Source organism: Panthera pardus, unplaced genomic scaffold, assembly GCF_024362965.1.
Source record: "Panthera pardus isolate Hobbes unplaced genomic scaffold, ASM2436296v1 HiC_scaffold_6, whole genome shotgun sequence".
NCBI classification, from domain to species: Eukaryota; Metazoa; Chordata; class Mammalia; order Carnivora; family Felidae; genus Panthera; species Panthera pardus.
In genome coordinates this window covers 81,346,302-81,374,270 of record NW_026526991.1, presented here as the reverse complement: position 1 = coordinate 81,374,270, position 27,969 = coordinate 81,346,302, and the positions used below count along the sequence as shown (strand labels likewise).

At 40.1% G+C, this 27,969-nt stretch overlaps 1 protein-coding gene across 1 annotated transcript in view; it reads right to left on the bottom strand.

Moving 5' to 3' along the window:
- Nucleotides 1-7,413: 7,413 nt before the first annotated feature.
- TM7SF3 (transmembrane 7 superfamily member 3) overlaps nucleotides 7,414-27,969 on the bottom strand; it is a 36,665-nt gene continuing 16,109 nt past the window's right edge. The window contains exons 5-12 of the mRNA XM_019452282.2: nucleotides 27,705-27,876; nucleotides 23,306-23,483; nucleotides 17,234-17,320; nucleotides 15,360-15,440; nucleotides 14,587-14,739; nucleotides 11,066-11,163; nucleotides 10,320-10,482; nucleotides 7,414-9,035 (exon numbers count right to left, since the gene is read on the bottom strand). Coding sequence (XP_019307827.2) covers nucleotides 8,773-9,035; nucleotides 10,320-10,482; nucleotides 11,066-11,163; nucleotides 14,587-14,739; nucleotides 15,360-15,440; nucleotides 17,234-17,320; nucleotides 23,306-23,483; nucleotides 27,705-27,876 — 1,195 coding nt within the window. The 3' untranslated portion in view covers nucleotides 7,414-8,772. The remainder of the gene's footprint in view (nucleotides 9,036-10,319; nucleotides 10,483-11,065; nucleotides 11,164-14,586; nucleotides 14,740-15,359; nucleotides 15,441-17,233; nucleotides 17,321-23,305; nucleotides 23,484-27,704; nucleotides 27,877-27,969) is intronic.

Sequence of the window (27,969 nt, the reverse complement as noted above, 5' to 3'; positions counted from 1 at the left end):
TATGGTCTCCAAGTTAATGTGAGAACAATGCTTACATTTTATTTTTCTGGCATTTCATCTCTTACCACAAAACTAGTACTTAGCAACAACTTCTATCTGTATTTCTTAGGAATTGGCCAGCAACTTATTGCTGATCCAGCAAACCTTTTTATATTCATATGTAGTGGATTTAAGAGTGTCCCTGCTGCAGGGGCACCTGGGTGGCTCAGCATCCAACTCTTGATATGGGCTCAGGTCATGGTCTCACAGTCAAGAGAATTGAGCCTCTAGTCAGGCTCCACACTGGGCATCGCCTGCTTGGGATTCTCTCCCCCTCTCTATCAAAAATCAGTATTAATTTTTTTTTTTACAAAGTGTCCCTGCAAAGGCACGTCCAAGTGCTAACCTCGTGTATCTGTGAATGTGGCATGCATATATATATATATATATATTGCATATATATATATATATATATATCTTCATATATATATCTTCATATATATATATCTTCATATATATCTTCATATATATATATATATATCTTTTCAAAGTTTATTTTTATTTTTGAGAGAGAAGTGGGGGAGGTAGGGGCAGATAGAGAAGGAGAGAGAGAATTCCAAGCAGGCTCTGCACTGTCAGCATACAGCCCAATGCGGGGCTCAAACTCACAAACTGAGCTGAAGTCAGATACTTAACTAAGCCACCCAGGCACCCCAACCATGTATTTTTTTTAAGTTTATTGGAGAGAAAGAGGGAGAGTGCATGTGCCTGTGAGGCAGGGAGGGGCAGAGAGACAGGGAGAGATAATCTTAAGCAGACTCCAGGCTGCCAGGGCAGAGCCCGACTCGGGGCTCAAACTCACGAACCATGAAATCATGACCTGAGCCGAAATCAAGAGTCGGAGACTTAACGGACTGAGCCACCCAGGTATCCCATACTGACCACATTTTTAATAGTTTTTGCAGATTTAAGGATCTTGGAATTAGATCATCTTGAATTTAGGATGGGCCCTATATCCAGTGACCGGTGTCCTTATAAGAGAGAAGGATATTTGAAACAGGCACAAGGAGAAAGCCATGTGAAGACAGAGGCAGAGAGTTATGCAAGCTGCAGAGCCCTAAGGTGCCAACAGAAGCTAGGAGAGGGGTATGAATTGAATCATCCCTCAGAGCCTCCAGAAGGGGCCAGCCCTGCTTGATATTAGACTTCTGGCCTTCCTGGTTTTTCAGAACTGTGAGAGAATAAATTTCTGCTAAGCCACCCTACCTGTAGTAATTTGTTACAGCAGCCCTAGAAAACAATGATCTATCATCTATCCACTACATGCTTTTTATTTTATAGTGGAAGTACAATTCTAAGAAACCAGTTCTACACAACCTCACAGAGTGTTTTCTGCTCATATTGGTATTCTTTAATATCAAGGTGACTTCCAAAATTTTCTATTTCTAAACTGCCTCAATGACCAGAAGATCACAGATCCATAACTCAATTATTGGTGATCACTACCTTTTTTGACAGAGTAAAATAGGAGTTCATTTTTTAGTGAAATATCAATGAAGAATAATCTCTAATTGAAATTTGAAGGGGCTTTCTTTTTACATCAGTGGCTGCCTCTCAGCCTCCTCTGTCCCTTTCTTCTGACTTTAAGCCCCAGGGCTCAGTCCTTATTCCTGCTCACTTCCTTGGTGATCTCACCCAGTCTCATGACTTTAAATACCACCTGTAATGCTGATGACTCCCAAATTTACAGCTCTCATGAACTCTGGACTCTTCCAGCTGTAACTATCAAAGATCTCAGACTTAACATGCTCCAAGCAGTCTTCCCCTCAGGCCTCTCCATATGCTTCCCTATCTCAGATGGTGACAACTCCATCTTTTCAGCTGCCAAGGCCAAAAACCTTCGTGGCATCTTTGACTCCACTTTTTCTATCTTGCATCCAATTCATCAGCAAATCCTATTGACCCCCCTCCCTTCTAAATATATCAGAATCCTACCATCTCTCACCATCTCTACTGCTTCCCCTGGTTAAAGCCACATTATGATAGTGTTAGAGTGAGCAAATTAAACCTAAGTATCATACAATAATGAAATAATTTACTTCCAGATTACTAATTTACTATCAATATCTACCCAAAGCAGTTTATATATACTGTGGCTTAAAAATTCTAGCAACAGGAACAAAAAAATAACTAAATTTACATAATAAAAACCTGAATGCTATACTGCAGATGTAATTACAACCATGTAAAAACTGCATAGCGGGTGGGGTGCCTGGGTGGCTCAGTCAGTTAAGCATCCAACTTCGGTTCAGGTCATGATCTCGCAGTTCTTGAGTTTGAGCCCCGCATCGGGCTCTGTGCTAAGAGCTCAGAGCCTGGAGCCTACTTCGGATTCTATGTCTCCTTCTCTCTCTGCCCCTCTCTTGCTCGTGCTCTCTCACAAAAAGTAAACATTAAATAAATAAATAAATAAATAAATAAATAAATAAATAAATAAAATGCATAGGGGGAAATGTCCAGAAGCAAATAACATCAGTATACTTTCAACTAACTGTTTTACATACACTAGCCAGTTAGTTTTCTGTTGCCTGCAAACCAGTTTTTTTGTGACTATCTTTGTATAGATGTATCATAATTTATTCAACTCTTTCTTCTGATGGATATTCAGACTGTTTGAAATTTCTGTTAAAACAATGCACCCAGGGGTGCTTGGGTGGCTCGGTCGGTATGGCATCCAACTTTGGCTAAGGTCATGATCTCATGGTCTGTGGGTTCGAGCCCCAAGACAGGCTCTGTGCCGACAGCTCGGAGCCTGGAGCCTGCTTCGGATTCTGTGTCTCCCTCTCTCTCTGTCCCTCCCCCATTTGTGCTCTCTCTCTCTCAAAAATAAAATTAAAAAAAAAACTTCATTAACTCATGTGCATAATTTATGTACTGTGATTTCTGGTGTATAAATTCTCAGAAGTTGGTTAGGTTATGTTCCTTTTTGTGATCTTTCACATAAAGGAAAAAATAAATGTAGATGGTTAAAAATCTACCATACAGAAAATATTACAGTTCAAAGTAAGTCAACTTCTTCCTACAACCTGTGTCTTCCCAGGGGTAATTAGAAGTTTCTTGTCAATCAGAAAAACTTCCCTATAAATGTTTTTAAACATATTTACACACAAATACACATAATTGGAATCTTACACCTTGGTTCCTCAATTTTTTTTCATTTAATGCTATCCCTCACAAGTTTTTTTTCCCATATGAGCAAAAGGAAAAGAGTAAACCCACTGCTTTGGAAAAACTAAAGCCTGCAAGAAAATTCACTACACTGAAATCAGTATCAGTAGGTAGAACTGGACCCGGAATAAAAATATCCTGAAACACAGGATATATACTTCTTGAGTATCAGATACTGCTAGGAAGGCTACATTTGGGCTTTCTATAAAACTAACAAAGCTGGGGCACCTGGGTGGCTCAGTCGGTTAAGCATCTGACTTCGGCTCAGGTCATGATCTCACGGTCCGTGAGTTCGAGCCCCGCGTCGGGCTCTGTGCTGACAGCTCAGAGCCTGGAGCCTGTTTCAGATTCTGTGTCTCCCTCTCTCTCTGACCCTCCCCTGTTCATGCTCTGTCTCTGTCTCAAAAATAAATAAACGTTAAAAAAAAAAATAAAAGTAACAAAGCTGGTTAGAATCAGTGTTTCAAGAGTCTCTCCCTGTCACAGTGCAATAACCCCAAGCCTCAGCACACTGCTTTTGTCTGTATATACAGTTCAAGATGAATAGGGCTGGCCCTTGGCTACTTTAAAATGCCAAGGATTTATCAGCTGCATCTCCAATTTCAGCACCACTCAGTGGGCAAGTACACAGTGCTATCAAATCAAAGGCTGATGTGAGATCAAGTGAATGCATTCCTCAAATGTGAACTACTTCTAGAATATGTTTAAGTCCTATCTCTAACTGAAATTTAAATAAGAATTTGAAGGGTAAAAAAAGACCTATCTCAAAGATTATAAGGTTTTTATTCCCAGTCATGTAGACTCTAGACATACAGAATACAAGAGGTTAACAACATTCAGTGGAAAATCACTGGGATATACAATTGAAGTAATTTAGGAGGGAGAGCTGATCTGGAAGAAGAGCAGCTCTACTTGTGAAATGGAAGACTGTCCTATGTTGAAAAACCTTCAGGCATTAATAGGAGAGACTTTTTTCAGAAAAAAGCCTTTAATCCTGTCCATGAAAATAGTCCTCTAGAACCCCAGGCCCAGCCCTAGCAATACAATGTATTTCAGTTTTCAGGAATTTTGATATATGGATGGTCTCTCCAAAGGAGACAGCTAGTTTAAAAAACGTGTTGAGATCCAGTTCAATTGCTGAAAACACAGCCCATGGAGAACTGGGGAGCAAAGGCACACTTAATATGTCTCAATTGCTTCTTCCATCTGCATCATTTTTGGATCTTCTATCTCCTTCCTTAAAGCTCCCAGACACGCATCCATGCTTTTCCCAGTGCGCCCACCACAAGTTCAGGCAGGGCAGAGCACGTACAAGCCACTCTGGACAGTAGAAAATCTATTAGCAGAAGGAGCCGTGAACCTCAGGTGAATAAGCCGTTTAGCCCTTAAAAACTTCAAAGTAAAAAAGTAATTGTGGCCATTCTTCAATCTCCTTCCAAAAGAAGGAATTCACCCTTGGGGAGCAATGGAGTCAGGTATATTGTACTTGTATACAGGTACATTAATAAGACTCTGGAACAGAAGGAAAGATTTTGAGGACTATGGCTTTTGTGGGTCACCCAAGTGTTCTGACCCACCTGCCAGGGAACAATTGCTAAATTCTAGGGTCTTGGAAGGAAATAAGAAAGGTAAATAAAAAGACAAGGTATGCTCTGGGCAGTTCTGTAGTATAGTCCAAATTTAATGAGGAAGATGGACAATGAAAATAACTACCATATGATCCAATAATCCCACTCCTGGGTATATATCCAAAGGAAATGAAAAGCAGGATCTTGAAAAAATGTAACTCCCATGCTTATTGCAGCATTATTCACAACAGCCAAGACAGGGAAACATCCTAAGTGGCCATCAACGGATGAATGGATAAAGATGTGGCTTATATATACAACTGAATATTATTCGGTGGTAAAAAAAGAGAAAGAAATCCTGCCATGTGCAACAACAAGGATAGACTTGGAGGACATTATACCAAGTGAGGGAAGTCAGAGAACGACAAACACTAGATAACACTTATATGTGAAATCCAAAAAAGCCAAATTCCTAGTAACAGAGGATGGTGGATACCAGCAGGTGGGCGTGGGAGAATTGGAGAAACGTTATTTAAGGAAATTAGTAGACAAATTCTGGAGCCTAAGTGCACTAGGGATTATAGTCATCAATACTGTATTATGAACTTCAAGGTTGCCAAGAGACTAGATTTTAATTGCTTTCACAAAAAGAATTATGTGACACGATAGAGATGCAAACTAACTCTATGATATTAATCATAGGGTAATCATATTGTAGGAATAATCAGAGTAATATTTAATAAATAATTGTATCAAATCAACATACTGTACCTTAAACTTACACATTATGTCAATTATATCTCAATTAAAAAAAAAAAACAACACTGGGGCACCTGGGTGGCTCAGTGGGTTAAGTGTCTGACTTGGGCTCATCTCACAGTTCATGCATTTGAGCCCCGCGTTGGGCTCTGTGCTGACGGCTCAGAGCCTGGAGCCTGCTTCAGATTCTGTGTCTCCCTCTCTCTTTGCTCCTCCCCTGCTCATGCTCTGTCTCTCAAAAATAAACAAACATTAAAAAAAAATTTAAAAAAAAAAAACAAAAAAACACTGACAACCTCCTTCCTGGATCAAAATGCCAAAAGCTGAGAATGGGAGAGCTGACCCCACCAAGCACTCACCTCACCAAGCACCAATGTGAAGGGCTGTAAGGACTGGCTGGGCATACAGGTGGGAGAGACTCCACTGGAGGCTCTCCGTAGAGAAGAGAAGGCCTTGAAGCTTTTCTTTATGCCTTTAACCACAGTACATGGAATGCACTCTGCCTCCTTGTGGTTTTGTTACTCCTACTCATCCTCCAAGTCTCAGCTTAAATGTCATTTCAAGGAATTCTTCCCTGGCATCCCGATTCTACCCCCTACTCCATCAAAAATTTCACTGCCTACCATACCTCCTCTGTATAACTATTGAAGTGTATCTGTCTCCTCACACTCTAAGCCCTGAGATAGGCACCATGCCAGAATATTTTGCCATCTTCTTCCTAGTGCCCAAGGCAAGGCCTGACACTTAGGAATTTAACTCATATTTATTTAATGAGTAAAGGGTGAGAGCCAAGTAAAAACGACTATCATTGTACGTATTTTCTTTATTTTGCCTATTAATACTGATGTAGCTTGATCCAGACCTGCCAACCTCCCATGTAATGACTATATGGTAGTCCCTGGGTAAGCCCAAATTTCCACTAACTTGAGCCCCTCTGTATCTCAGTTTCATAGAATGGTCCTCACAAACACGGTGGCCAAACTGCCCAGAGGTCTTCCAATCAACAGTCAGGGTGAAATGATTTATAAAGGGTATTAGTTTGCTAGGGCTGCCATAACATATCACGGACTGGGTGCCATAAACAACAGAAATTTATTTTCTCACCATTCTGGAGGCTGGAAGTCCAAGTTCAAGGTTGGGTTCCACTGAGGCCTTTTTCCTCTGCTTGCAGAAGGCTGCCTTCTCACTGTGTTGTCACCAATCCACCAGCAGAAGAGAGCTGAAAATAATTAGTGACTTACATTTTCATCATGATAGAGCATAAAGCACATTTGTATAGGGAATCAGGTATCCCAAATTTTGATCTGGGCAGTTATTGATAAATATCCATATAATTGACTCCTTGGTTAAGAATTTACTCAGTTATAAAATAAGGGACCAAGTAAGATGATCTCTAAGGTCTGTTTCTGGTCTAACAGTCTAGCAATTTCCTTGGAAGAATCAATTTTCTATCCCAACCTTCTATAGATCTACTGATCCATGGCACGAGTTAGCTGCTGTGATTTAGCAACCTGGTAGCTAACCTCGAACAGATTGGTCAGAACCAAAACATTTAAGGAATAGTAAGATTTTCTGGTAATACTACTACCTTTCTTCAGTTACACAAACCTGAAGTGCTAATAACCAACACAAATCAGCCCACCAAAGACGTCAGCTTTCCTTCTAACAAGGGATATAAATTTAACACACTGCCACAGATTTCCTTCATTTCCTAGTATTTCGCTTAGGCTTAAACCAAATTTTTTAAATAAAGATTTAATTCTCCAGATTAAGTAATTTTATACCTATGACACTTCTGTCATGTCTTCACTGCTACGGTACAAATACAGTTGGTGAGAAAAAAAAAATGTGTTAAGAATAATAATGAGACTTTTTAGCATTTTTCTTCAAAATAGGTATTTATTATTTAAAAAAATGACACAAACTGGCATTTTATGACTCACAAATTATGAAAATTTTTTAAGTAATTTGTCTCAATTCTCCAAAAAAGTGTGCTCTGTCTTTACAGTCTTCAGTGGCAGTACATTTTGATGGTACAGAAAATAACTCCCAAACATTCCATATAACTTGTCAGAATGTACAAAGATATGGCAGAAGCCACAATCCCTACAGTAATTAAAAAAAAATTCAAGTTTAAGTGTTACTGAAGTTATATAAACAGGGTTACATAATAGTAAACACCTGTGTGTAATTCTGCAATGCAAAAATGATTAGTTTTGTATGTTTTCGCTCTCTGTATGTTTAGTTTTATATGCTTCAGCCTTTCCAAAACAAATGCAAAAGCTGAAAATTTTCCAGTTACCTAAAACTCCAAAAATCTATCGTGCTGTGAAAAAACTCTTAAAAGCAGCATCGTTTAAATAGTGGTTAACTCACAAATGCGTATGCAACCACCACAACTACCCTCACTGTTACTCATTGTGTCAGAGTCACCAGCTTCCGATCCAAGGCAGAACCAGATGCCGTGAGGAGTGGGTACGCAGCCTAGGGCATCGAGGTGCTTGCTTGGGGCGGGGCGGGGGGGAGGGTCAAAATGGAAGGAACTTTCCTTACAGAATCCAAGAACCTGATTAAAATCAGCTCCTTTAAATTCTTTAATCCTTTTTGACCCCCTCCCTCCTCATCACTAAAATATAGATGGTACAAAGTCTTCACACAAAAGAGAAAATTTTTGACACTATTTTTACATCAATGCTAGTAACAACCAAGTTAGCAGAAAGAACTACAAAATGCAAATGTTAAAAGGTTTCCTTACTAAAGGGACTACAGATTAAGGTAGGCGCCAATCGGTTTCCTTAAAAAAAAAAAAAATTCAAACACATTTTAGAGATCAGAGGTCAACACTACTTTAAAAGGCCTTTAAAGAAAAAACCCGAGGCCGTTATATCCATATCTGATCTATGTAAATCACCCTATTTTCAAATAACGGACATAATTTAGTATTTAAATTAGCATTGTAAGCAATAAAGGACAAAAACAAAGTGCCTACTGAACTTATATACTTTATGATTGAGATGGTAAATGTGTGTTTTACCACAATTAAAAATAAACAAAAGAAGGGTACCTTTTGAGAACATATCAATAAGGACACCGTGAAACTGCAAAGCACACATACATACGCCTCTGTTCTTATCAGAGTTGCACCGGAGACTGCTGCAGCAGGCTGGGCATACACACCAAAGCTGAGGCAACGCCTGGGCAGTACTTCGAGACCACACTGACCAACCCCCTTTGGCATCTACAGAAGCAGGGGTGTTCTCTCTCCGGCTGGCTGTTCCTTCTGGAAGAGCTCTTTGATCTGGGCTATTCGGCCATAGAGCCTCTCTCTCAATGGAGGGATGTGGTAGCTAGGGTCCAGGATGTTTGTTACTCTGCGCTCTCTCTCTCGCTTCCATAACTTGTATGGGTGGGGAGGAAAAAATGGTCGCCCTCTTTCTCTTCGAATCTGTAACGTGATTCCACTCACAGCAAGCATCCCCCATACTGCCAGGATAATAAAGTCTAAAAAAACAACAGAAAAGCAGTTTGAACTCTTGTCTCTTAAATACCTAACACAGATCTTAACATTTAACTTCTCATAGTTTAAATCTGTGTCATTCTTTCTCAGTACAATTAAGACTTTTTGGTGAGTTTGACCAAACATGTATATCTCCTCATTTACAAACCAAGGAATAAATAAGGAAGCTATGGTTTTATATTTTAAAATAGGAATTTCCTAATGATGGCATTTGAAAGTCCAGACAGGCTGTAAAGGAATCAGTTGTTTGGATCCTTGGAACTCCAACATTTTATGACCAATGCCCACAGGCATAGTTGTTGTGTTTTCCTGCAGGTGGGGTGGGGAGAAGGCAGTCATCAAGATACACCTCACAAACATACACCATGGAACAGGAGATGCCACCTTGCTCTCTTTTTTCCCATTCCACTCAATATTGGGCCCCACCACACTCATAGGGTGGATTTAGAAATGCACGGAGAGAGTCAACACACTGTAACTGAGCTTCCAGTACAAGGCTTGGCAAAATGTCGTCTTGTATGTAAAATTTCCAAGACAACATGGATTTTGAGGTCTCTAACCATCAACCTCCTATCCAATGAGGGCAGGCTCAGCATAATAGAGGTAAAGATATTGCAATCACGACTGTGCTTAAATATTTTCCAACTTTAAGATATGCTTTTCCGTCTTCCATATTTTAACATTTCTGAAACCAATATATCTTACACTCACTGTGAATACTTAGTTTAGTCATTTTCTCTTCCTCAAAAAGTTAATGGAAAACCTTTAACAGATAGAATCTTACAACTGTGGAAATGGTAACACTTCTAGACTGAAAATCACTTTTTCACTTTCAATTAGCAAATTAGCAAATTACATGCTTCTTTAAAGGAGGGAAACAAGGGAATAACTTTAAAAATCAGGCTGTCGTTCTCATCCCTCATCCCACCCCAATCTGTAAGGTGCCAAACAGTTTTGTTCTCAGACTTTTTCTCCCAACTGGGAATCTGACCAGGTAACCGAGTAATCCTGGTTGGGAAATTTCTTAACAAAATTCACTCAGTAGATTTTTAGAAGTGTGAACTTCCACCACTTACAAATTTAAATTATTTGCTCCTGTGGATTATAAGTTATCATTAACGGAAGGCTCTAACAGCATTTGTAGGGCGTGGGTTTCCTCCTTTTGTCTAGTTAGCCTTCTTTCAATTGAGTTACCAAGTGCCCTTGTTGGCACAGGCAGGCCAATATTCTTATTTGACTGTCACTCCAGTTCTTGGATTTAGTCTTACCATTAGTTTGAAAAGGCACATTTGTGAAAGCTCTGTGGAAATCCATGTTGAGTGCTCTCTTGAGTACATTCAGAGTGATATGAGAAAGGCTTGTGTACAAGTAACTGTCAAAGGCCAAGACCACCGAGTAGGAGCCAATGAGTCCACAAGTCAGTATGTTCAGCTGTGGAAGAGTGCAAGAGTTTAGGCATGGCCACTGGTAGAACAAGAAATTGTTTCTACGCCTCATTACTGGCCTCAATCACAAGGAATCACTTCTCCCTCAGGGCCCATGAAACGAGATCAAGTCTCAGAGCTGAATAAAGGCTACCTGGCAGGTTAAACTGAAAACCACCTTCGAAACCCATAGTGAGTTCTCAAAACAGAACCTTATAGAAAATGTCTTCCCTGTGAAAGAACCTCAGCAACAAAGTCTAATTACACAAAGAATGCTTCTTTGGAGAGACCGCTGAAACTAAGTACCCACCAGGTTGTGAATTATAGTGAGCCCAACCTCTCTGCTTCCACTGTCCAAAGCATATGGATGGTGGTGACCTGCCTACTCCACTTGATGAAAAACACTCTGTGATCATTATAATCAGAACTTCTCCTGCTTTCACAGTAACGAGGCTATTTAAAATTAATCATCTCATGAAGATTGTCCTACAGCTCTCCCCAGTAAATAAAACATGCAAAATGATGCAACACGTGAGCAAGTGAAGGCCCGGGACAATATAGCGAATGAATCTCATTGATGAAACACTCACTATTCTTAAGCAGCCCATGAAAACTACTGGAATGAGGACAGCTATGCAGGAGAAGGTCACCCAGAACACACCATCATCATGAAAAATCTTTAGGTTCCCTGAAAAAGCAAGAAGAAATCAAGAGTTAACAACAGGTTTACCAAGTTCAATTTCATCTTCTCAATATCTGAACACAGACACACATGGAAAGTTTATTGTAACAACCAAGGCATAGGCTGGCATTTAGAAATGAATTCTGACTTTTTTGATTTAATGGCCAATACAATCCCCTTTGAAGGATGTGTCTTAGAAGGTCAAGGGGTGGGATCAAGCAGGTAAATGCTCTGCATTTATTCCCAGGGAAATGCAGAAGAGGCTGGACGAGTCTAAACTCTTCCATTCACTAGCTGTGATGCTGGGCCTCACATTCCTAACCCATAAGATAAGAAGATTGAACTATTTTGTAGTTCAAACCATCCTCTCTTGCTCTATGCTTCTATCATTCTGTGATTTTGTACTGCAAAGTAAAAAGTGCAAGTAAATGGCATTCAGAGATAACTGTATGAAATCCCACCCAAAATGAACAGCAAAATCCTTTTACTAGATTTTTACCATCAATGCATTTCCTGTCCAGCCACTGCAGACTAGAAGATGTGACTCCTCACGTATCAGGAAAGATAGGAGCTAACCACTGACCGCACTCCTAATGAACCCTTCTCCAACATGCAGCACACCTGGGGTGACCCAGGAAGAATATATTAGAACTCCTATTTATAAATTAAGTTTAGAGGCGAGGGTATAAGCTGGAAAATTATTTGATACTGATACTGACACCATCATTCAGCCCAACTGGAAGTGGCCCCATATCTTAAGACCCATAAATCCCAGAAAAGGGGGAATTCCATAGTAAGATCGGACCTTGGGACCACACATTCTGAGAAAGCGAACTGCAACGTGCTGCAGTGAGGTGGATTTATGGGTCATATTCTGTAGTTTAACTCTATTAACCTTCACAAAATACACATGCAGCTTAAAAAAAAAAAAAAAAGCTGGGGCGCCTGGGTGGCGCAGTCGGTTAAGCGTCCGACTTCGGCCAGGTCACGATCTCGCGGTCCGTGAGTTCGAGCCCCGCGTCAGGCTCTGGGCTGATGGCTTGGAGCCTGGAGCCTGTTTCCGATTCTGTGTCTCCCTCTCTCTCTGCCCCTCCCCCATTCATGCTCTGTCTCTCTCTGTCCCAAAAATAAATAAAAAACGTTGAAAAAAAAAAAAAAAAAAGTCAAGGAATCCAGGGATTGAAACAGTAGTCGTGATGCCAGCATGTGAAGACTGACCCTTTCAGAGTATAAACTCTTTGCTGGCTACATAATAAGGTGAAAACAGTAGCAATTTAATTAGATCTGAGAAGTTAGCCGCCAACTAAAATTTTAATGCCTAAAAATTTTTTAAATTTTAATGCTTAGAAATGTTTAAAATTTTAATGCTTAAAAATAGGACTTTGCATCCACCGGAGACACTGATCCTAACTGTCCTTCAGCAATGAGTCAGTTCATAAACAAACACATTAACTATTAAAAATTCTAACCAATCATCCCTCCAACCATTAACAAAACAAGGGAAGGGAGCTTATTAAGTAGTTGATTTAGTGCTTTAGAATAGGGCCCTGAATATGCATTTTCAACAAGCCTCCCTGTGAATCTGTCCTTTAGGCAAATCTAAACATTGCTACTGAGCATCAGACTATCTAGTTTTTATATATAAAGGTATCTAGTTTTTTTATATATATTGCTACCTGCAAGGGGGCCTGTGGGAATGAACTCATAGGTTTGCTAAAATCAGAACAAAGGGACTTGGAATAGTCAGTAAACACACAGGTTGTCAATTCTTTCTGGTCTCGGGGAAAAAAAGTCTTCAGAGAGCCAACCACACTCTGTCATATTATGCATTCTTAAGAGGTGACAGCCTCTTATATTCTTATATCTAACATTTCCATCAACTTTAATCTGAGGTTGATATATATAAGATATACACAAGAACTAAATTAACTTTAAGCTGAGGTTGATATATGTAAGAACATTATCACAAGAAGGAAATAGCCTAAAAGAGTACCTTAAAATATAAATACTCCTTTTTTTTCCTGCATTTTTGACAACAATCAGGAAATGTAAGTTATTATGCAACCGCAAAGGGCAGTAGAATGTGCCACTCAGGCATGTGGATTATTTTGAGCTGAAGGCACTCAAGACACAGCAGAGTCAGGAAAAACTTTTATTGCTTCCTTAACTGCCTAAAAGAATGTAAATAGGGATCCTGGCCCAGGGAGAGAACAATTAACAGAGATAACTATTTTCTCTGAAAGACTTAACTGCCTAGCAGGGCAAACATCTGATTACCAAATGTCTGCTCTTCTTATCTTCTTGTCTTCTTGCTGAATTGCACCCCCAACCCCCACCATCTGAAACCCTGCACGCTTACCCCATTTCTTAGCTCCATATGACACAGAGGTCTGAAACTGCCTGCCTTTGGGTCTCATATTTTTCTGGGTCTCCTGTATATACAAAATTAAATTTGTTTTTCTTTTATTTTTTTTTTTTTTTAATTTTTTTTTCAACGTTTTTAATTTATTTTTGGGACAGAGAGAGACAGAGCATGAATGGGGGAGGGGCAGAGAGAGAGGGAGACGCAGAATCGGAAACAGGCTCCAGGCTCCGAGCCATCAGCCCAGAGCCTGACGCGGGGCTCGAACTCACTGACCGCGAGATCGTGACCTGGCTGAAGTCGGACGCCTAACCGACTGCGCCACCCAGGCGCCCCTGTTTTTCTTTTATTAATCTATGTCAATTTAATTATTTTACCAGCCAAAGAACCTTAGAAGGATAAAAAGGAAATTTTTCCTCCCCTACAAAAGAAAGTTAACTTAGAAAAGTTAACCACATTCTAAAAATTGACAGAAACTGAATTACTTTAAGAAAAAAAAAAATCTCTGACACCATCCCTGTGCTGCTGACCTAGAGGACAAGTAGGTACATTAGAATATCTGGGGTTTAGCAGACGGTGGAAATGAAAACCAGGAACAAAGCACCAGGTTCCCAACTCAGCTCCAGCAGAGCCATGCCCAGTTCATCTGTGGGATAAACGGAGCTTCTGCTCAAGATTCACCGTGTACTGGTACTCCCTAGAGTGCCACATCACAGATACAAATTTCCAGAACTCAGGGTGCCTGGGTGGCTGAGTCACTTAAGCGTCCGACTTCGGCTCAGGGCATGATCTCATGGTTCTTGAGTTCAAACCCCACATAGGGCTCTGTGCGGACAGCTCAGAGCCTGGAGCCTACTTCGGATTCTGTGTCTCCCTCTCTCTCTCTGTGCCTCCCCTGTTCATGCTCGGTCTCTTTCTCAAAAATAAAAACATTAAAACAAAACAAATTTCCAGAGCTCTACAGGTAAGGCCCCAAGTCCCTGAGAGGCAGTAGTTGTACCTAGAGAGCCCAAATAAAGGTCTTTCAAACAAAAAACTGAACACACAAAACATTACATATCTCCTACCCAGGAAAGCGAAGAACATCACTGAGGAGACGAGGAAGCCCAACACTAATCCAACACACAGCATGCAGAGCAGGAGGATTCCAAATCGCCACCAAGCAGCTACCAAGAAAATCCCACCAACGCTTCCAGCGACGGCTGTCAGAATCAGACGAACTGCACAGAAGAAGATGAACTGTTTGACCAGAGGTGGCTTTTCCTACCACATGCTTCAAATACACAACACCATCACCAGAGCCAACCTTAGCCTTTCTGTAGGCCAGGTACTGAGGGGGTGACATGACACCAGCATGGCGGGGGGTGGGGGGTGTTGTTGTCCAGGGAGGGGCTGGTCTGAGCCATGGGAACCAGCAGGTGAACTATACCTCCCAGGACACGTGACAGGTGTGGCTTGGCACAATCTATAAACAGGGGCTAAGGAAGAACGGGGGACAAGCATTCTGTTCAATGAGACAAGGCCGGGTTTTGTTTTAAGGTAAAGAAAATCTTAATATTTTTGATGGTTATAAATCTCGTATCTTCAATACACTAGAGAGCTAGAACACAGGTTTATAATCAACATGGCCCTTCATTTCCCTAAGTACCAAGAAATTCACCATGCAGATTAAAAACCCAGAGGAGAAGGTCTAAATAAGTAGTTTAGAAAAGACGTCTCCATTATGGGTAGCCCATTATTTACACACGTAATAGCACACACAATACTGGTCAAACTACACAAAGAAAGGGGGAGTGTGAACACAACACCTTTCCAATGCAACTATATTATTTTCACTTACCATCGTATTTAATAAGTGTCAGTCTTGTAATCAGTATGTAGAAGAAGAGTCCCATGAAGATAAAGCCTATGAAAAACAATTCTAGTAGCAAACCACCAGGAAAAAAAAAAAAAAAAAAAAAAACAAACAAGCTATGGTTATGTATTCTTTTTTACAGTGCAATTTAAATTTCTAACCTACAAATATATGCTTAAGCTCCCAGAATTTACATATATTAGGACATTTAGAGGAAAAAAATAATTACCTGAAAGACAAGAAAAATTTAGAAATCATATTAAAATGAATGCGATATTAAAGTACTAACTCTTGGATACGCTCTTGCATAGAGGTCAGTTTCAACTGGTAAGTTGTTAACTGTTAATTTCATAGCTCACTCTAACATCCTCATACTTCCCACTGAAAACAAGAAGAGTATACTTTTGTCATTGTATCTGATCTGAATCTCATCACACTCAATTTGTTACGTGAGCAAAAATAAAAAGATAAAGCAAAATAACAAACTATTCTAAAGCAAAAAGTGACCTTTATACCTTCCTTTAATTCATCCTTTTTTGTCCAGGATGAATAATTAATCACTGTCTTCACCCACTAAAATACCTAATATATTTGGGACCTTGCCTGGGGCTTAAAAATTAAATTCTTTGTTACAGAGGCATTCTATACTTTGAGGAATGAAACATTCTTCACAATATTTTCTTCTCAATCAAGAAAAAAATATAGTAATTGAGAAAGAAATGCATATTTTAACTCGTAGTTTATTAAAGCAAGTTTAAAGAGTTTGAGATCAGGATTATTTTCGCTCTTCCCTTGATGCTCCAGTATACCCTTTGTTAACGAATTAAATTAGGATTTTTTTTTTAGTAATTGAAAACATTGTTACATAAAAGGCAGCCCAAAAATTCAAATCAATTCAGCGAGCATAACGTATACAGTCATTCCCCCCTTATCCGTGGATACTCTTTTCATGGCTTCGGTTACCCCGTGGTCCGGAAACAGATGATCCTCCTCCTGAGGTTCACCAAAAGGTCAACAGTAGCCTAAAGCTCACTGTGTGCCAATTCCTACCTACATCATACAACTCACATCATCTCATCGTACGGCATTTTATCATCTCACATCAGCACAAGAAGGTGAGTGCAGGACAAGAAGATATTTTGAGAGAGGGGGGCCACACTGACATAACTTTTATTACAGCATATTGCCATAATTATTCTATTGCATTATTATTGTTAATTTCTTACTGTGCCCGATTTATAAATTAACCTTTATCATAGGTATGTATTACAGGAAGAAACATAGTATATATAGGGTCCAAGTACTGTCAGTAGTTTCAGGCATCCACTAGGGGTCTTGGAAAGTATGCCCCACGGATGGGGGAAGGGGAGGAACTATGGTATTTCACTCCCTGAATGGTTTTCACCGAGGAGATTGTGGGAGTTCCTGTTTGCAGTCTCAACCTCCTAGGACTAAGCAGACATTTCAATCTACATATAATATACCACAGACCTGCAGCATGATTTATAGGAAACATCGTCAACCACCAATACCAAAATCCACATATTCTTACACAGATGTCCTGATTTCCAACCAGTTATTTTTAGTTGGCTATCTGACCTAGCTAGCAACTGAAGAAGTTTGCTGCGCAAATCCAGTCTTGTTTCCCTAAGAAGAGGAAGTTATACTCCATCATTAAGGGAAAAAATTAAAAAGCACAGCAACTAAGTAAAATCTTTACTGAAAGAACCCCAGTCACAAATCTATGAAGACAGTTGGAGATAAGCAGTTACTTAATCTACTTAGAGGTCATAAATCTCCTAGCAGAATTTAAGCAAAAAAGACCACAGCGCCTGAAAATAGCAACTATAGCAAAATACCTGTTTTCCAGAATCTGTGTCCAAAGAAACAAATGAAGAGACCAAGCAGGGCAAAAAGGGTGAAGAACACTTTGGTTGACACTCTTCCTAAAAGAAACAAAAATTTAGTGGATAATAGATCCAGTTTGATCCTGGTATTAGAACAAAGCATCACGAAAAAAGCAAAGTGAACTGACAATAATTTATTTCACACATATATATATTATAAACTTACTTTAAAAATACCCTTGCCAGTCCTAACCAGTTATTTTATGTGGGCAATGAAGACCAATGCTACTGCTATAACCAAAAGAGGAACCAGACAATACATGCTTCCTGACAAGGTATGTAGCTCTATTGTGACATATTCTTGGGCTCTTGTGTGTGAGCGTGCATGCACGCACGCAACTAATAGTTCTGTTTCTTCACAAACTACAAGAAAAAAGGAGGGCAACAAGGGGGAGAACTAGGGATAAAAAGACATTTAAAAGACACATCAAGGGGCGCCTGGGTGGCTCAGTCAGTTAAGCGTCCGACTCAGGCTCAGGTCATGATCTCACTGTTCCTGAGTTCGAGCTCTGCGTTGGACTCTGTGCTGACAGCTGAGCCTGGAGCCTGCTTCGGATTCTGTGTCTCCCTCTCTCTCTCTCTCTGCCCCTCCCCGCTAGGAATCTCGCTCTCAAAAATAAACATTAAAAAAAAGTTTTTTTTAGGGGCGCCTGGGTGGCTCAGTAAGTTGAGCGTCCGACTTCGGCTCAGGTCATGATCTCATGGTTTGTGAGTTTGAGCCCCACATCAGGCTCTGTGCTGACGGCTCAGAGCCTGGGGAGCCTGCTTAGGATTCTGTGTCTCCTTCTCTCTCAGTCCCTCCCCAACTTGTGCTCTGTCTCTGTCTCTCAAAAATAAATAAATATAAAATAAAATAAAAATTTTTTAAGACCCATCAACTAAATATGATATATAGGCCTCATGTGAAACCTAATTTAAATTTTTAAAAACCTGAAAAACAATTGGGATGATTGGGAAAATGCAAATACTGGCTGTTAATTTGATGCTATTAAAAAATTATCTTCAGGGCGCCTGGGTGGCTCAGCCGGTTGGGCATCCGACTTCAGCTCAGGTCACGATCTCGCGGTCCGTGAGTTCGAGCCCTACGTCGGGCTCTGGGCTGACTGCTCAGAGCCTGGAGCCTGCTTCCGATTCTGTGTCTCCCTCTCTCTCTGCCCTTCCCCCGTTCATGCTCTGTCTCTCTCTGTCTCAAAATATAATAAACGTTAAAAAAAAAAAAAATTATCTTCAAAATTTTTCACTGAAACTTATGTTGGTGATACTGTGGCTATTACTTTTTAAAAACAGCACTTATCTTTGAGACACACACATACACACACACAGAAATTCTGTGAGGAAAAGGACAGCCAGGAATTTGCTGTTAAAAGAAAATCCAATAATAAAGGAGGGCCAGGGGTGCCTGGCTGGCTCAGTCAGTAGAGCATGTGACTCTTGATCTCAGAGTTGTGAGTTCAGGCCCCACACTGGGTGTAGAGATTACTTAAAAAAAAACCTTTGGGGTGCCTTGGTGGCTCAATAGGTTGAGCACTGACTTCAGCTCAGGTCATGATCAAATGGTTCGAGACTTCAAGCCCCACATGGAGCACTGTATTGTCAGCCTGTCAGCACATAGCCCACTTCGGATCCTCTGTTCCCCTCTCTCTGCCATTCCCCCACTTCCACTCTCTCAAAACATAAAAACATTAGAAAATAATAATAGGAAATTAAACTAAAAAATAAAATCTTTAAAAAAATAATAAAGGAGGGCTGGGAGACAGAGACCCAGGTGTGCATATAGCTGAAACAAAATAATAGCCATGAATCAAAACTGTTAAGGCTAAAAAACTGGTATAGGAAGGTTCTTTGAAGCTCATCGTAACAAAAAATTTTAACCAAAACTCACATTAAAATAAAAGAACAGGCATTACACTATATATTGCACATGAACAAATTACTGCCCATCTTCATTATACATACCGCTTTTGAAAAAAATTGAAGCATTCTAACAATAAAGCACAATATGCTTCATGATGCCAAAGAATCCAAAATCTCATGGTCCTTAATAGGCACCAACTTATAAATAACATGAACTGAAAGATACAGCTTACTAAACAGAAAAATGCACTCACTAAATTCACCGTCACGACTCCTTGTGAGATAAACACAAGAAAATAACCCCTGAACTAAAGATGAAAACACCTGTACAATTTCATGTGAAAAATGTTTTAACCTGCCACAGATCGAAACACATAAAACACTTAAGGGTGCTCAGATGCAAATACCATGAAGAGCTACATTTAAGTAAGAAACACAAGCCAGAATTTGCAGGGTATGATACATACCCACACAGCAGTGTTTCTGAGAACAAAGCACCCAAAAGAAAGATGAAACAAAAGATAAAATGCCCTGTTCTGCTTATTTCAGACCTGTGGTTGAATGCTGTTCTATGACTTAATCTTTATACCACAAACATGGAGATTGCTGGGATAATTCTTTTTTAAATAAAATGTAGTGGCAGTTTCCAGTAAGTATAATCACCAAGGTTAGAAAGATCTGCTTCCCCAATAAAACCCGACACCCACAGTTAGATATTCCTCCATGATATTAGGCAGCAGAGAGAAACTAAACAGAACCTCCTATCACACAGTACCAGGAAAGGACAGAAAAAAACATCCAGGTAAAACCAGACAGCAGAAGGTTTCATAAGAGGTAGACCCTAGAGACAACACGAGAGGCGAAATGGGCATTTTGGGGGGCAGTGTAGACAAAGGAGTGAACGGATGGGGAGAATGGAAGACAGTCCAAGTGTAGAGGGTCTTCAATCATCACAGTATCACTCTAGGTTACGATACACAGGCCAAGGTCTTAATTAAAAGGCAATGTGGGGGCACCTGGGTGTCTCAGGCGGTTGAGTATCTGACTTGGGCTCAAGTCATGATCTGATGGTTTGCAAGTTTGAGTCCCACATCGGACTCTCTGCCATCAGCACAAAGCCCACTTCAGATTCTATGTCTCCTTCTCTCTGCCCCTCCACTTGCACTCTATCTCTCTCAAAAATAAATAAACATTAAAAAAAAAGGGGGCAATGTGGATACTTCCTCCCTATTCAAGCTCAGGAAGGACATCCTCACATACATGGAGCTTAAAAATGAAAGCAACAACCGGACCAATGTTACTAGGAGGGGTCAACCCTAGGTTGGAGTAATAGGATCAGAGCTCTCCTTCTTAGGCTAACACATACAGACTGAGACCCAGGAGAGAGAGGCTTTCTGATTAGGAGGGCCTCTAGTACGGAAGGGCTCAAGGGAAGGGGAGTAGAGGAATGCAGATGAGATTAAGTCTATCAGTGAAAACACAAAATGTACATCTGCCTGGGTCTCCTACACTGTATCTCTCCAGGATCCTGAGCATGGTTGTGGAAGACTGGGTGGGATGTGATACAGCTCCAGCAGAGGAGAGGAAGCCCTGATCCCCAAACACAGTCGAGAGACTTCATTCTTTAGAGCAAAACTCTTTGATAGTGCTATTTGGACTCTTCTCCAATTTCTTTCCTCCTATTTGTTCTTGAGCATACTCTGGTAAGGCTTACCCTAGCACTCCAATGAAACAGCTCCAACCAACAGCCTCCACATTGCTAAATCCAATGGTCATTTCTCAGTTCCTAATTTCCCGACCTCCAAACACTGGAGTGCCTAGTATCCTTAGACTCCGTTCCTTTTCTACATTCTCACTCCACAGGTAATGCCATTTAGTCCATGGCCTTAAATGCCACCTATTAAGCTGATGACTTCCAAGGTAATCTCCAGCCCAAACCTCTCCCCTGAATTCCAGCATACATATAACCAACTGTCAATCCAACATGTCCATTTGAATGCCTCCTAAGGTTCTCAAACTGAACGTGTCCAAAACTGAACTCCTGATACATCCTCCCAAACCTGCTCCTCCAACAGTCTTTCCTGCCTCCGTGAATGGCAGCCCTAGCTCTCTAGTTGCTTGGGGTTAAAACGGCAGTCATCCTTTTCACCTCTCTTCAACCGCCTCATCTAACCCACCAGCAACTACTACTAACTCACTATTTCAAACTACATGCAGCCACTCATGGGTCAACTCTGGGACAATCTGAACATGAAAATAATGATAGTGATAGATTATAACCCAGAGAATTAAGAATCCATGGGTTCTTGTATATAAATACATAAATTAAATAGGGGAGAAAAGAAAGCTTTTCCTTACAATAGAATGCCAACTAATAACTATGAAAATTGATGAAATTAGAAAATTGCCATTTGGCAACCACCGAGTAATGAATGTTTCAGGCGAAGATCATGGGATGCTAAACCTAGCAAGGGAGAATTGAAGAAGGGGATATCTAGCTGCATTCAGAGTCCTGCCTAAAAATACTTAAAAGGAAAATAGTTACTTTACAAAGGAGAAACCTGGCAGACACCACTATCCGAATATCCAATGTTATCACCACCAGTAATGGGACAAATAAAGTGCCTCCTGAGTGGGACACAACATCACTTCTTTGTATTCCTGCCAAAAATGCAAACTGTGAATTTAATCACGAGGAAACATGAGACAAACCCCAACTGATGATCTTCTAAAAAAAGAAAAAAATTGCACCTATTCCTCAAAAAGATCAAGGACTTTTTTTTTTTGAGGTTACTTATTTTGAAAGAGAGAAAAAGAGAGTGCGCGCAAGCAGGGGAGGAACAGAGAGAGGGAGAGGGAGAACCCAAATAGGCTCCGTACTGTCAGTGCAGAGCCTGATGTGGGGCTTGAACTCACGAACTGCAAGATCACATAGGTCAAGGTCTCGAAAGACAAAATGAGACTAAGTAATCGTTCCAGATTACAGAAGACTAAAGAGACATATCAGTTAAATGCAACATGTGATCACATTTTTTAAAAAAAAGGCAATTAGTGGAATGACTAATGAAATTTGGTAGCGTCTGTAATATTAAATAACAGTGATGTGAATTACTGTCAATTTTGTGAATTTGATCTTTTTACTATGCTTACATAAGAAAATAAAATTTAAGGGAAAAAGGTCTTCATGTCTGCAACTTCCTCTCAAACAGCTCAAAGGGAAAGGTAATGTATGTGCACATGAGCGCACTACAGAGAGTTACAAAGCAAATAGCATGATAACGTTAACATTCTGAGGAATCTGGGTGAAGATTATGCAGTAATTCTTAGTATTTCTTCATTTTTTCTGTGAAACTATTTCAGAATAAAATGTTAAATACACACATGCACGATCTTGCAACCCCTCAATGCCACCATTCTATCTAAACCACCGTCCTCTCTCATCTGTATTACCATGGCCTGCTAATCAATCTCCATTTCTGATCTTGCCCTGACTTTTCTCAAAAAAGCAGCCGAGTGATACCGTCAAAATAGGAGTCGGATCATGGCATTCCCTGCTCAAAACCTCCAAAGCCTTTCCATTTCACTCTGAACAGAAGCTGACTCCCGCACTGTGACCTACATGGCTGCACCTTTCACCCTCCCCAGTCTCCTCCAGCCACTGTTCTCACAGAAGTTCTTCAAACACACCGAGAAGGCTCCTATCTGAGGACCTTTGTTCCCTCTGCCTGGCAGTATTGCTCAGACATACGTGTGGTTCCCTGCCTCGCCTCAGGTCTCTACTCAATGGTTAGCTCCCCACCATGGGCTTCCCTGGCCATCTCTCTCAAAATTCCCCCCTCACTGCCACTTGTTATCTACCTTCCCTACATAATTTTCACTTCTTAGTGCTCATCAATTTCTCACATGATGTGTATTTTACAAATTTATCTTGTCTGGCTCATCTCCCCTGCTGGAACATAAGCTCCGAAAGAGCAGGTGTCTTGTCTGTTTTGTTCACTGCTGTATATATACCTGTGCCTAGAAACAGATGGAATAACGTAGGGGCTCAAAAGGTATCTACTGAATGAAGACTAGACAAAAGCACTTTTTAATATTCTTATGTTCTGTATTGGTTGACATAAACCTGCAAAGTCGAAGAAGAAATTTCCAAGTTTAAATCCATATACTCACCAAGGGAAGAACAATTACCCTCCACGGCCACAAAGCTGCAAGCATATGTATGAGCAGGAACATAAGCAGCAGATGTATTTAGAAACGGATCCCGAACAACAACGTTATAAATGACACCTTGTCCTCGGAGGGAGGAGAAGGAAACAGTTGTCTTATCATTAGCTGTGAGGGTAACCACCTGAAGCCAAAAATAATCTGTGATTAGTGTTCAGATTTTTTAAAAAAGCTGTTCTATTATAATCCCACCTACATGTGATATTAAATTGTAATATTAAGTTATAATTCTTGTTTAAAATACATACCGACCCATTTAGCTCTGTCAAAAGATTGTCCTACACAGTTTATATACATGCTACTATAAGGAAGTTCTTACACAAAATGCTTCTAAAGTTTTTGTATAGCATCAAATGTCAACGATGTAAGTAAAAGTGTAAACACTAGGACAAAATTGAAAATTTTTTTCTCATATGCTAGATTATAAACACAAGGGCAAGAGCCAGATTTATTCTGCTCACTAGTCCTTCTTCTCTTCATACTCAGCACAATGCTTGACACAGAGTTAGTGTTCAACAAATGTTAGCTATTGCTACTAGCTATAGAACTGTCATAGACAAGTGTTTACTAACATCTCACAGGACCCATTTATTTTTGTCTAACAGACTCTGCAGTAAGAAAACATTCCACATAGTTGTATTATGCAGTACTCTTTCACTTCAAAAACTCCCTTTTAAAGCTTGTTAATTTTTAGATAGGTAACAGAAGATATATGTTTTTAGATATATGTAACAGAAGAAACAAAGGCCCTACATGGCCAGAATACACAAATATGTTCCTGCTAATAAAAGTTAAAACATTTAATACTAGAGTTTCAGGAATAATTACAAGCCTCTTAGAAAACTTCTGTTTAAAAATATTGCTTAGCCTTCAAAAATATGTTTCTGGCAAAGGACTGGTCAAGTTCAACAAAATGTTAACATTACCTCCTACCCCCAAATTTTTTATTATGAATAATTCAACCTTATAGAAATGTTGAAAGAATAAAATGAACCATATATACCACCACTTATATTTAACAATTGTTAATGTTTTATATTTCTTTTTTTATTTCTCCCTCCTTCTTCCTCTTTTTCCTACTGAACCATTTTACAGTAAGTTACAGATACAACATTTCACTCCTAAATGCTTCAATGTGCACACTCTAAAACAGTGTTTCTCAAACCTAATGTGCCTGTAAATCACTGGTATTACTTGTTATAATCCAGATTCTGATTCTGTTGGTCAGGGGAGGCACCCGAGAGAGGGTCCACTTTTCTAGCACTCATCAGGTGATGTCAATGCTACCCATTCATCTACACTCTGAGTAGCAAGGCACTAAGTGTGAGGGTATTCTATAAATCCCTAATGCCTTTGCTCACCTAAGAAAATCAATAATCGCTTATAATCTAATACACAGTCCATATTCAGATTTTTCCCATATGTCTTTTACAGCTGTTCCCCACCGCTTAACCAAAATCCAACCATTTTATGCATGGTGTTTATCTCCAATCTAGGATCATCCTTCCCATCACTCTCTCCCACCCATCCAATGACCTTTAAGGAGATCTAAGAACAGTTGTCTTATAGGGGCATCTGACTGACTCAGTTGGTAAAGCATGCAACTCCTTTTTTTTTTTTTTAAGTTTATTTATCCATTTTGAAACAGAGAGAGAAAGTCAGAGAGAGAAGGAGAGAGAGAATCCCAAGCAGGCTCCATGTTGTCAGCGCAGAGCCCAATGCAGAGCTCGAACTCATGAACTGTGAGATCATGACCTAAGCAGAAACCAAGAGTTGGATGCTCAACAGACTGAGCTGCCCAGGTGTCCCAGCATGCAACTCTTGACCTCAGTGTTGTAAATTCAAGTCCCACATTGGGTGTAGAGATTACTTAAAAATAAAATCTAAAAAAAACAAAAACAAAAAACAAACCAAAACAAAACAAGAGCAGTTGTCTTACTGAACATTCCACAATCTGGATTTGTCAGATTGTGCTCAAGGTATCCCACTTATTCTTTTATCCCATGTATTTTCTGCAAACAGGAATTACAATGGACTGAATTCAGTTAAACATATTTTGCTAGAATACTTTAGAGATGATGGCGATGATGTCAGATTGTGCCGTATGAGCATGTAACGCAAGCCAACCTGCCACAGTGAATCTAACTGACCACATGGATAAGATGGAGACCCTCAGATCATTCCATTTCAAAAATACTTTTCCCTTTCGCAATTAGAATTAATCTCAGCGTGCTATTTAGGCATCCTGAGAATATCCTGTTCCCCAACAATCTTTCATCTGATGATCCTTGCCTGAATTATTTCACTAGGGTTCAAAGAAAGGTGATTTTCTAATCCTAATACTCCTTCTACATATATTGGCCAGCATTATTCAGTAAAGAGCTTTCTCTCAACAACTAGGATGAATTTCAGTTCCTCTTTTACAAAAGGCAGGGTAAATTCCTTCCCTGTTATCAATTTCCAGAGTAATTTGGTAGAAGAATCTTCTCCAATGATAGCAACTGATGAGTTTTCTTTTTCTTTCCTTTTTTTCTTTTAAAAAAAAATATTTTTTTTGATGTTTATTTATTTTTGAAGGAGAGAGAGACAGAGCATGAGGAGGGAGGGGCAGAGAGAGGGAGAGACACAGAATCCGAAGCAGGCTCCAGGCTCTGAACTGTCAGCACAGAGCCCGAAGCAAGGCTCGAACCCGTAAACCACAAGATCATGACCTGAGCCACAGTCAGAGGCTTAACTGACTGAACCACCCAGGTGCCCCTCTTTTTTTTTTCTTTCTTAATATCAGTGTGGTCTTGTTTTTATTCAAAACTTATAAGCAATCATTATTCTTTTTGATGACTGAATTGTCCCAAAGTTGGCCAGTATAAACCTCTTCAAAGTCTCCAGTTTTTCACACATGTCCTCATTAGTCACGGAGGGTTTCCTTCAACTCTGGCATACAATATTCTAACTCTTAACTTAAAGTTAAAAAGTAACCTAAAAAGCTCCTCTTATATGAATTCTTGTATTCTTCATGAGAATACAAACAATCTTCAAAATTTTCTATGTAAAAAGGCAACTGGTAAACTTATCCAAAAGACCTTCCAAATTTGTGAATAAGCACAGTGAGTTTTCTTGTATAAGACTCCTTCTTAGCATGTGACCATGACATCCTAGGTGACATGGCAACAAAATGAGATCTTGCTCTTCAACAGACTGAGGCCCCTGGGCTAATCACGTATGCTCTGTTTCAGTCACTTCTTTCTATCTAATCTGTAACCTATCAGCCCTCTTGGAAGAATCAGAGCAGTCTATAAAAACTCTACCCATTAACCATTAGACTGAAGGATGAACCTGTAGGTTACACTGCTTTCAGGTACCTTTTAAGACATAAATCCTGCCCTCCACAAAAATGATCTATAGCATGAATCTCAAATTTTAATATGCATAGGAATCACCTTGGGACCTCAAAACTCAAATTTTGATTCAGTCGGTCCTGGGTGGAGCTGAGGAGTCTGTAATTCTAACAAACTCCCAGGTGATGCCAATGCTGCTGGGGGTCGGTACCCTACACTTGGTATACCAAGAGTTTACAGGGGTTCAAAAGGTCAGAGAAAACTTTTGCTCCAAGTTAGAGGCTTTGAGTTTGGGTTTAAATATTAATGACAACGCGTGGGCACCTAGGTGGCTCAGTCAGTTAAGGGTCCAACTCTTGGTTTCAGCTTATGTCATGATCTCAGTCTGCGAGGGTTCGAGCCCTGAGTCAGGCTCTGTGCTGACAGCGTGGAGCCTGCTTGGAATTCTCTCTGCCCCTCCTCTACTCATGCTTTCACACTCTCTCAAAATAAATAAATAAACCTTAAAAATATATATATATTAATGACAATATGTACATCCTTAAACAGTTTCTCATTGTCTTTTGTCAAAACACTGTAACTTTTACACTTGCCAAAAGTTTTTTTTTTTTAACATTTATTCATTTTTGAGAGACAGAACGTGAGTGGGGGAGGGTCAGAGAGAGATGGAGACACATAATCTGAAGCAGGCTCCAGGCTGTGAGCTGTCAGTACAGAGCCCAACGTGGGTCTCTAACTCACGAACCGTGAGATGATGACCTGAGCCGAAGTCAGAGGCTTAACCGACTGAGCCACCCAGGCGCCCCAAAATGTAATATAATTTAAAGCACTTCCTCAGAAGCCAACATTACTCTGGGATATCACTAACAAGACAATAATGAAATAAAAGATAATAAAGTGAGAATCCCAGAAAGACCAAGGACACAGTAAAGAAATAAGCTCCAGGAAGCTTCTCCCCTTCCCAGCTCTTACAAATCTGGCCCACACAAATTGTTAAGAACCAGATTTACCTTGATAGCATTGGCCTCCACCTGAGGCACCTCGGCCATCCTCTGCAGATGCTTTAGCAACCCCTCTTCGGTGAGGTCATTCTCAGGCAGAAAATACTGATAGACATCATACAGCAACCTCCACCTAGAGTCCCGTTCCATCCCAATGTCACATGGCAGAGGATTTGTGCCTCTAAAGTCAACCAACAAAATTGAACATCAATCTCTTGTCGTGCATGTCCCATCTATAAAAGGAACCAAAAGCTCAAATTTCAAACTTCTGCAT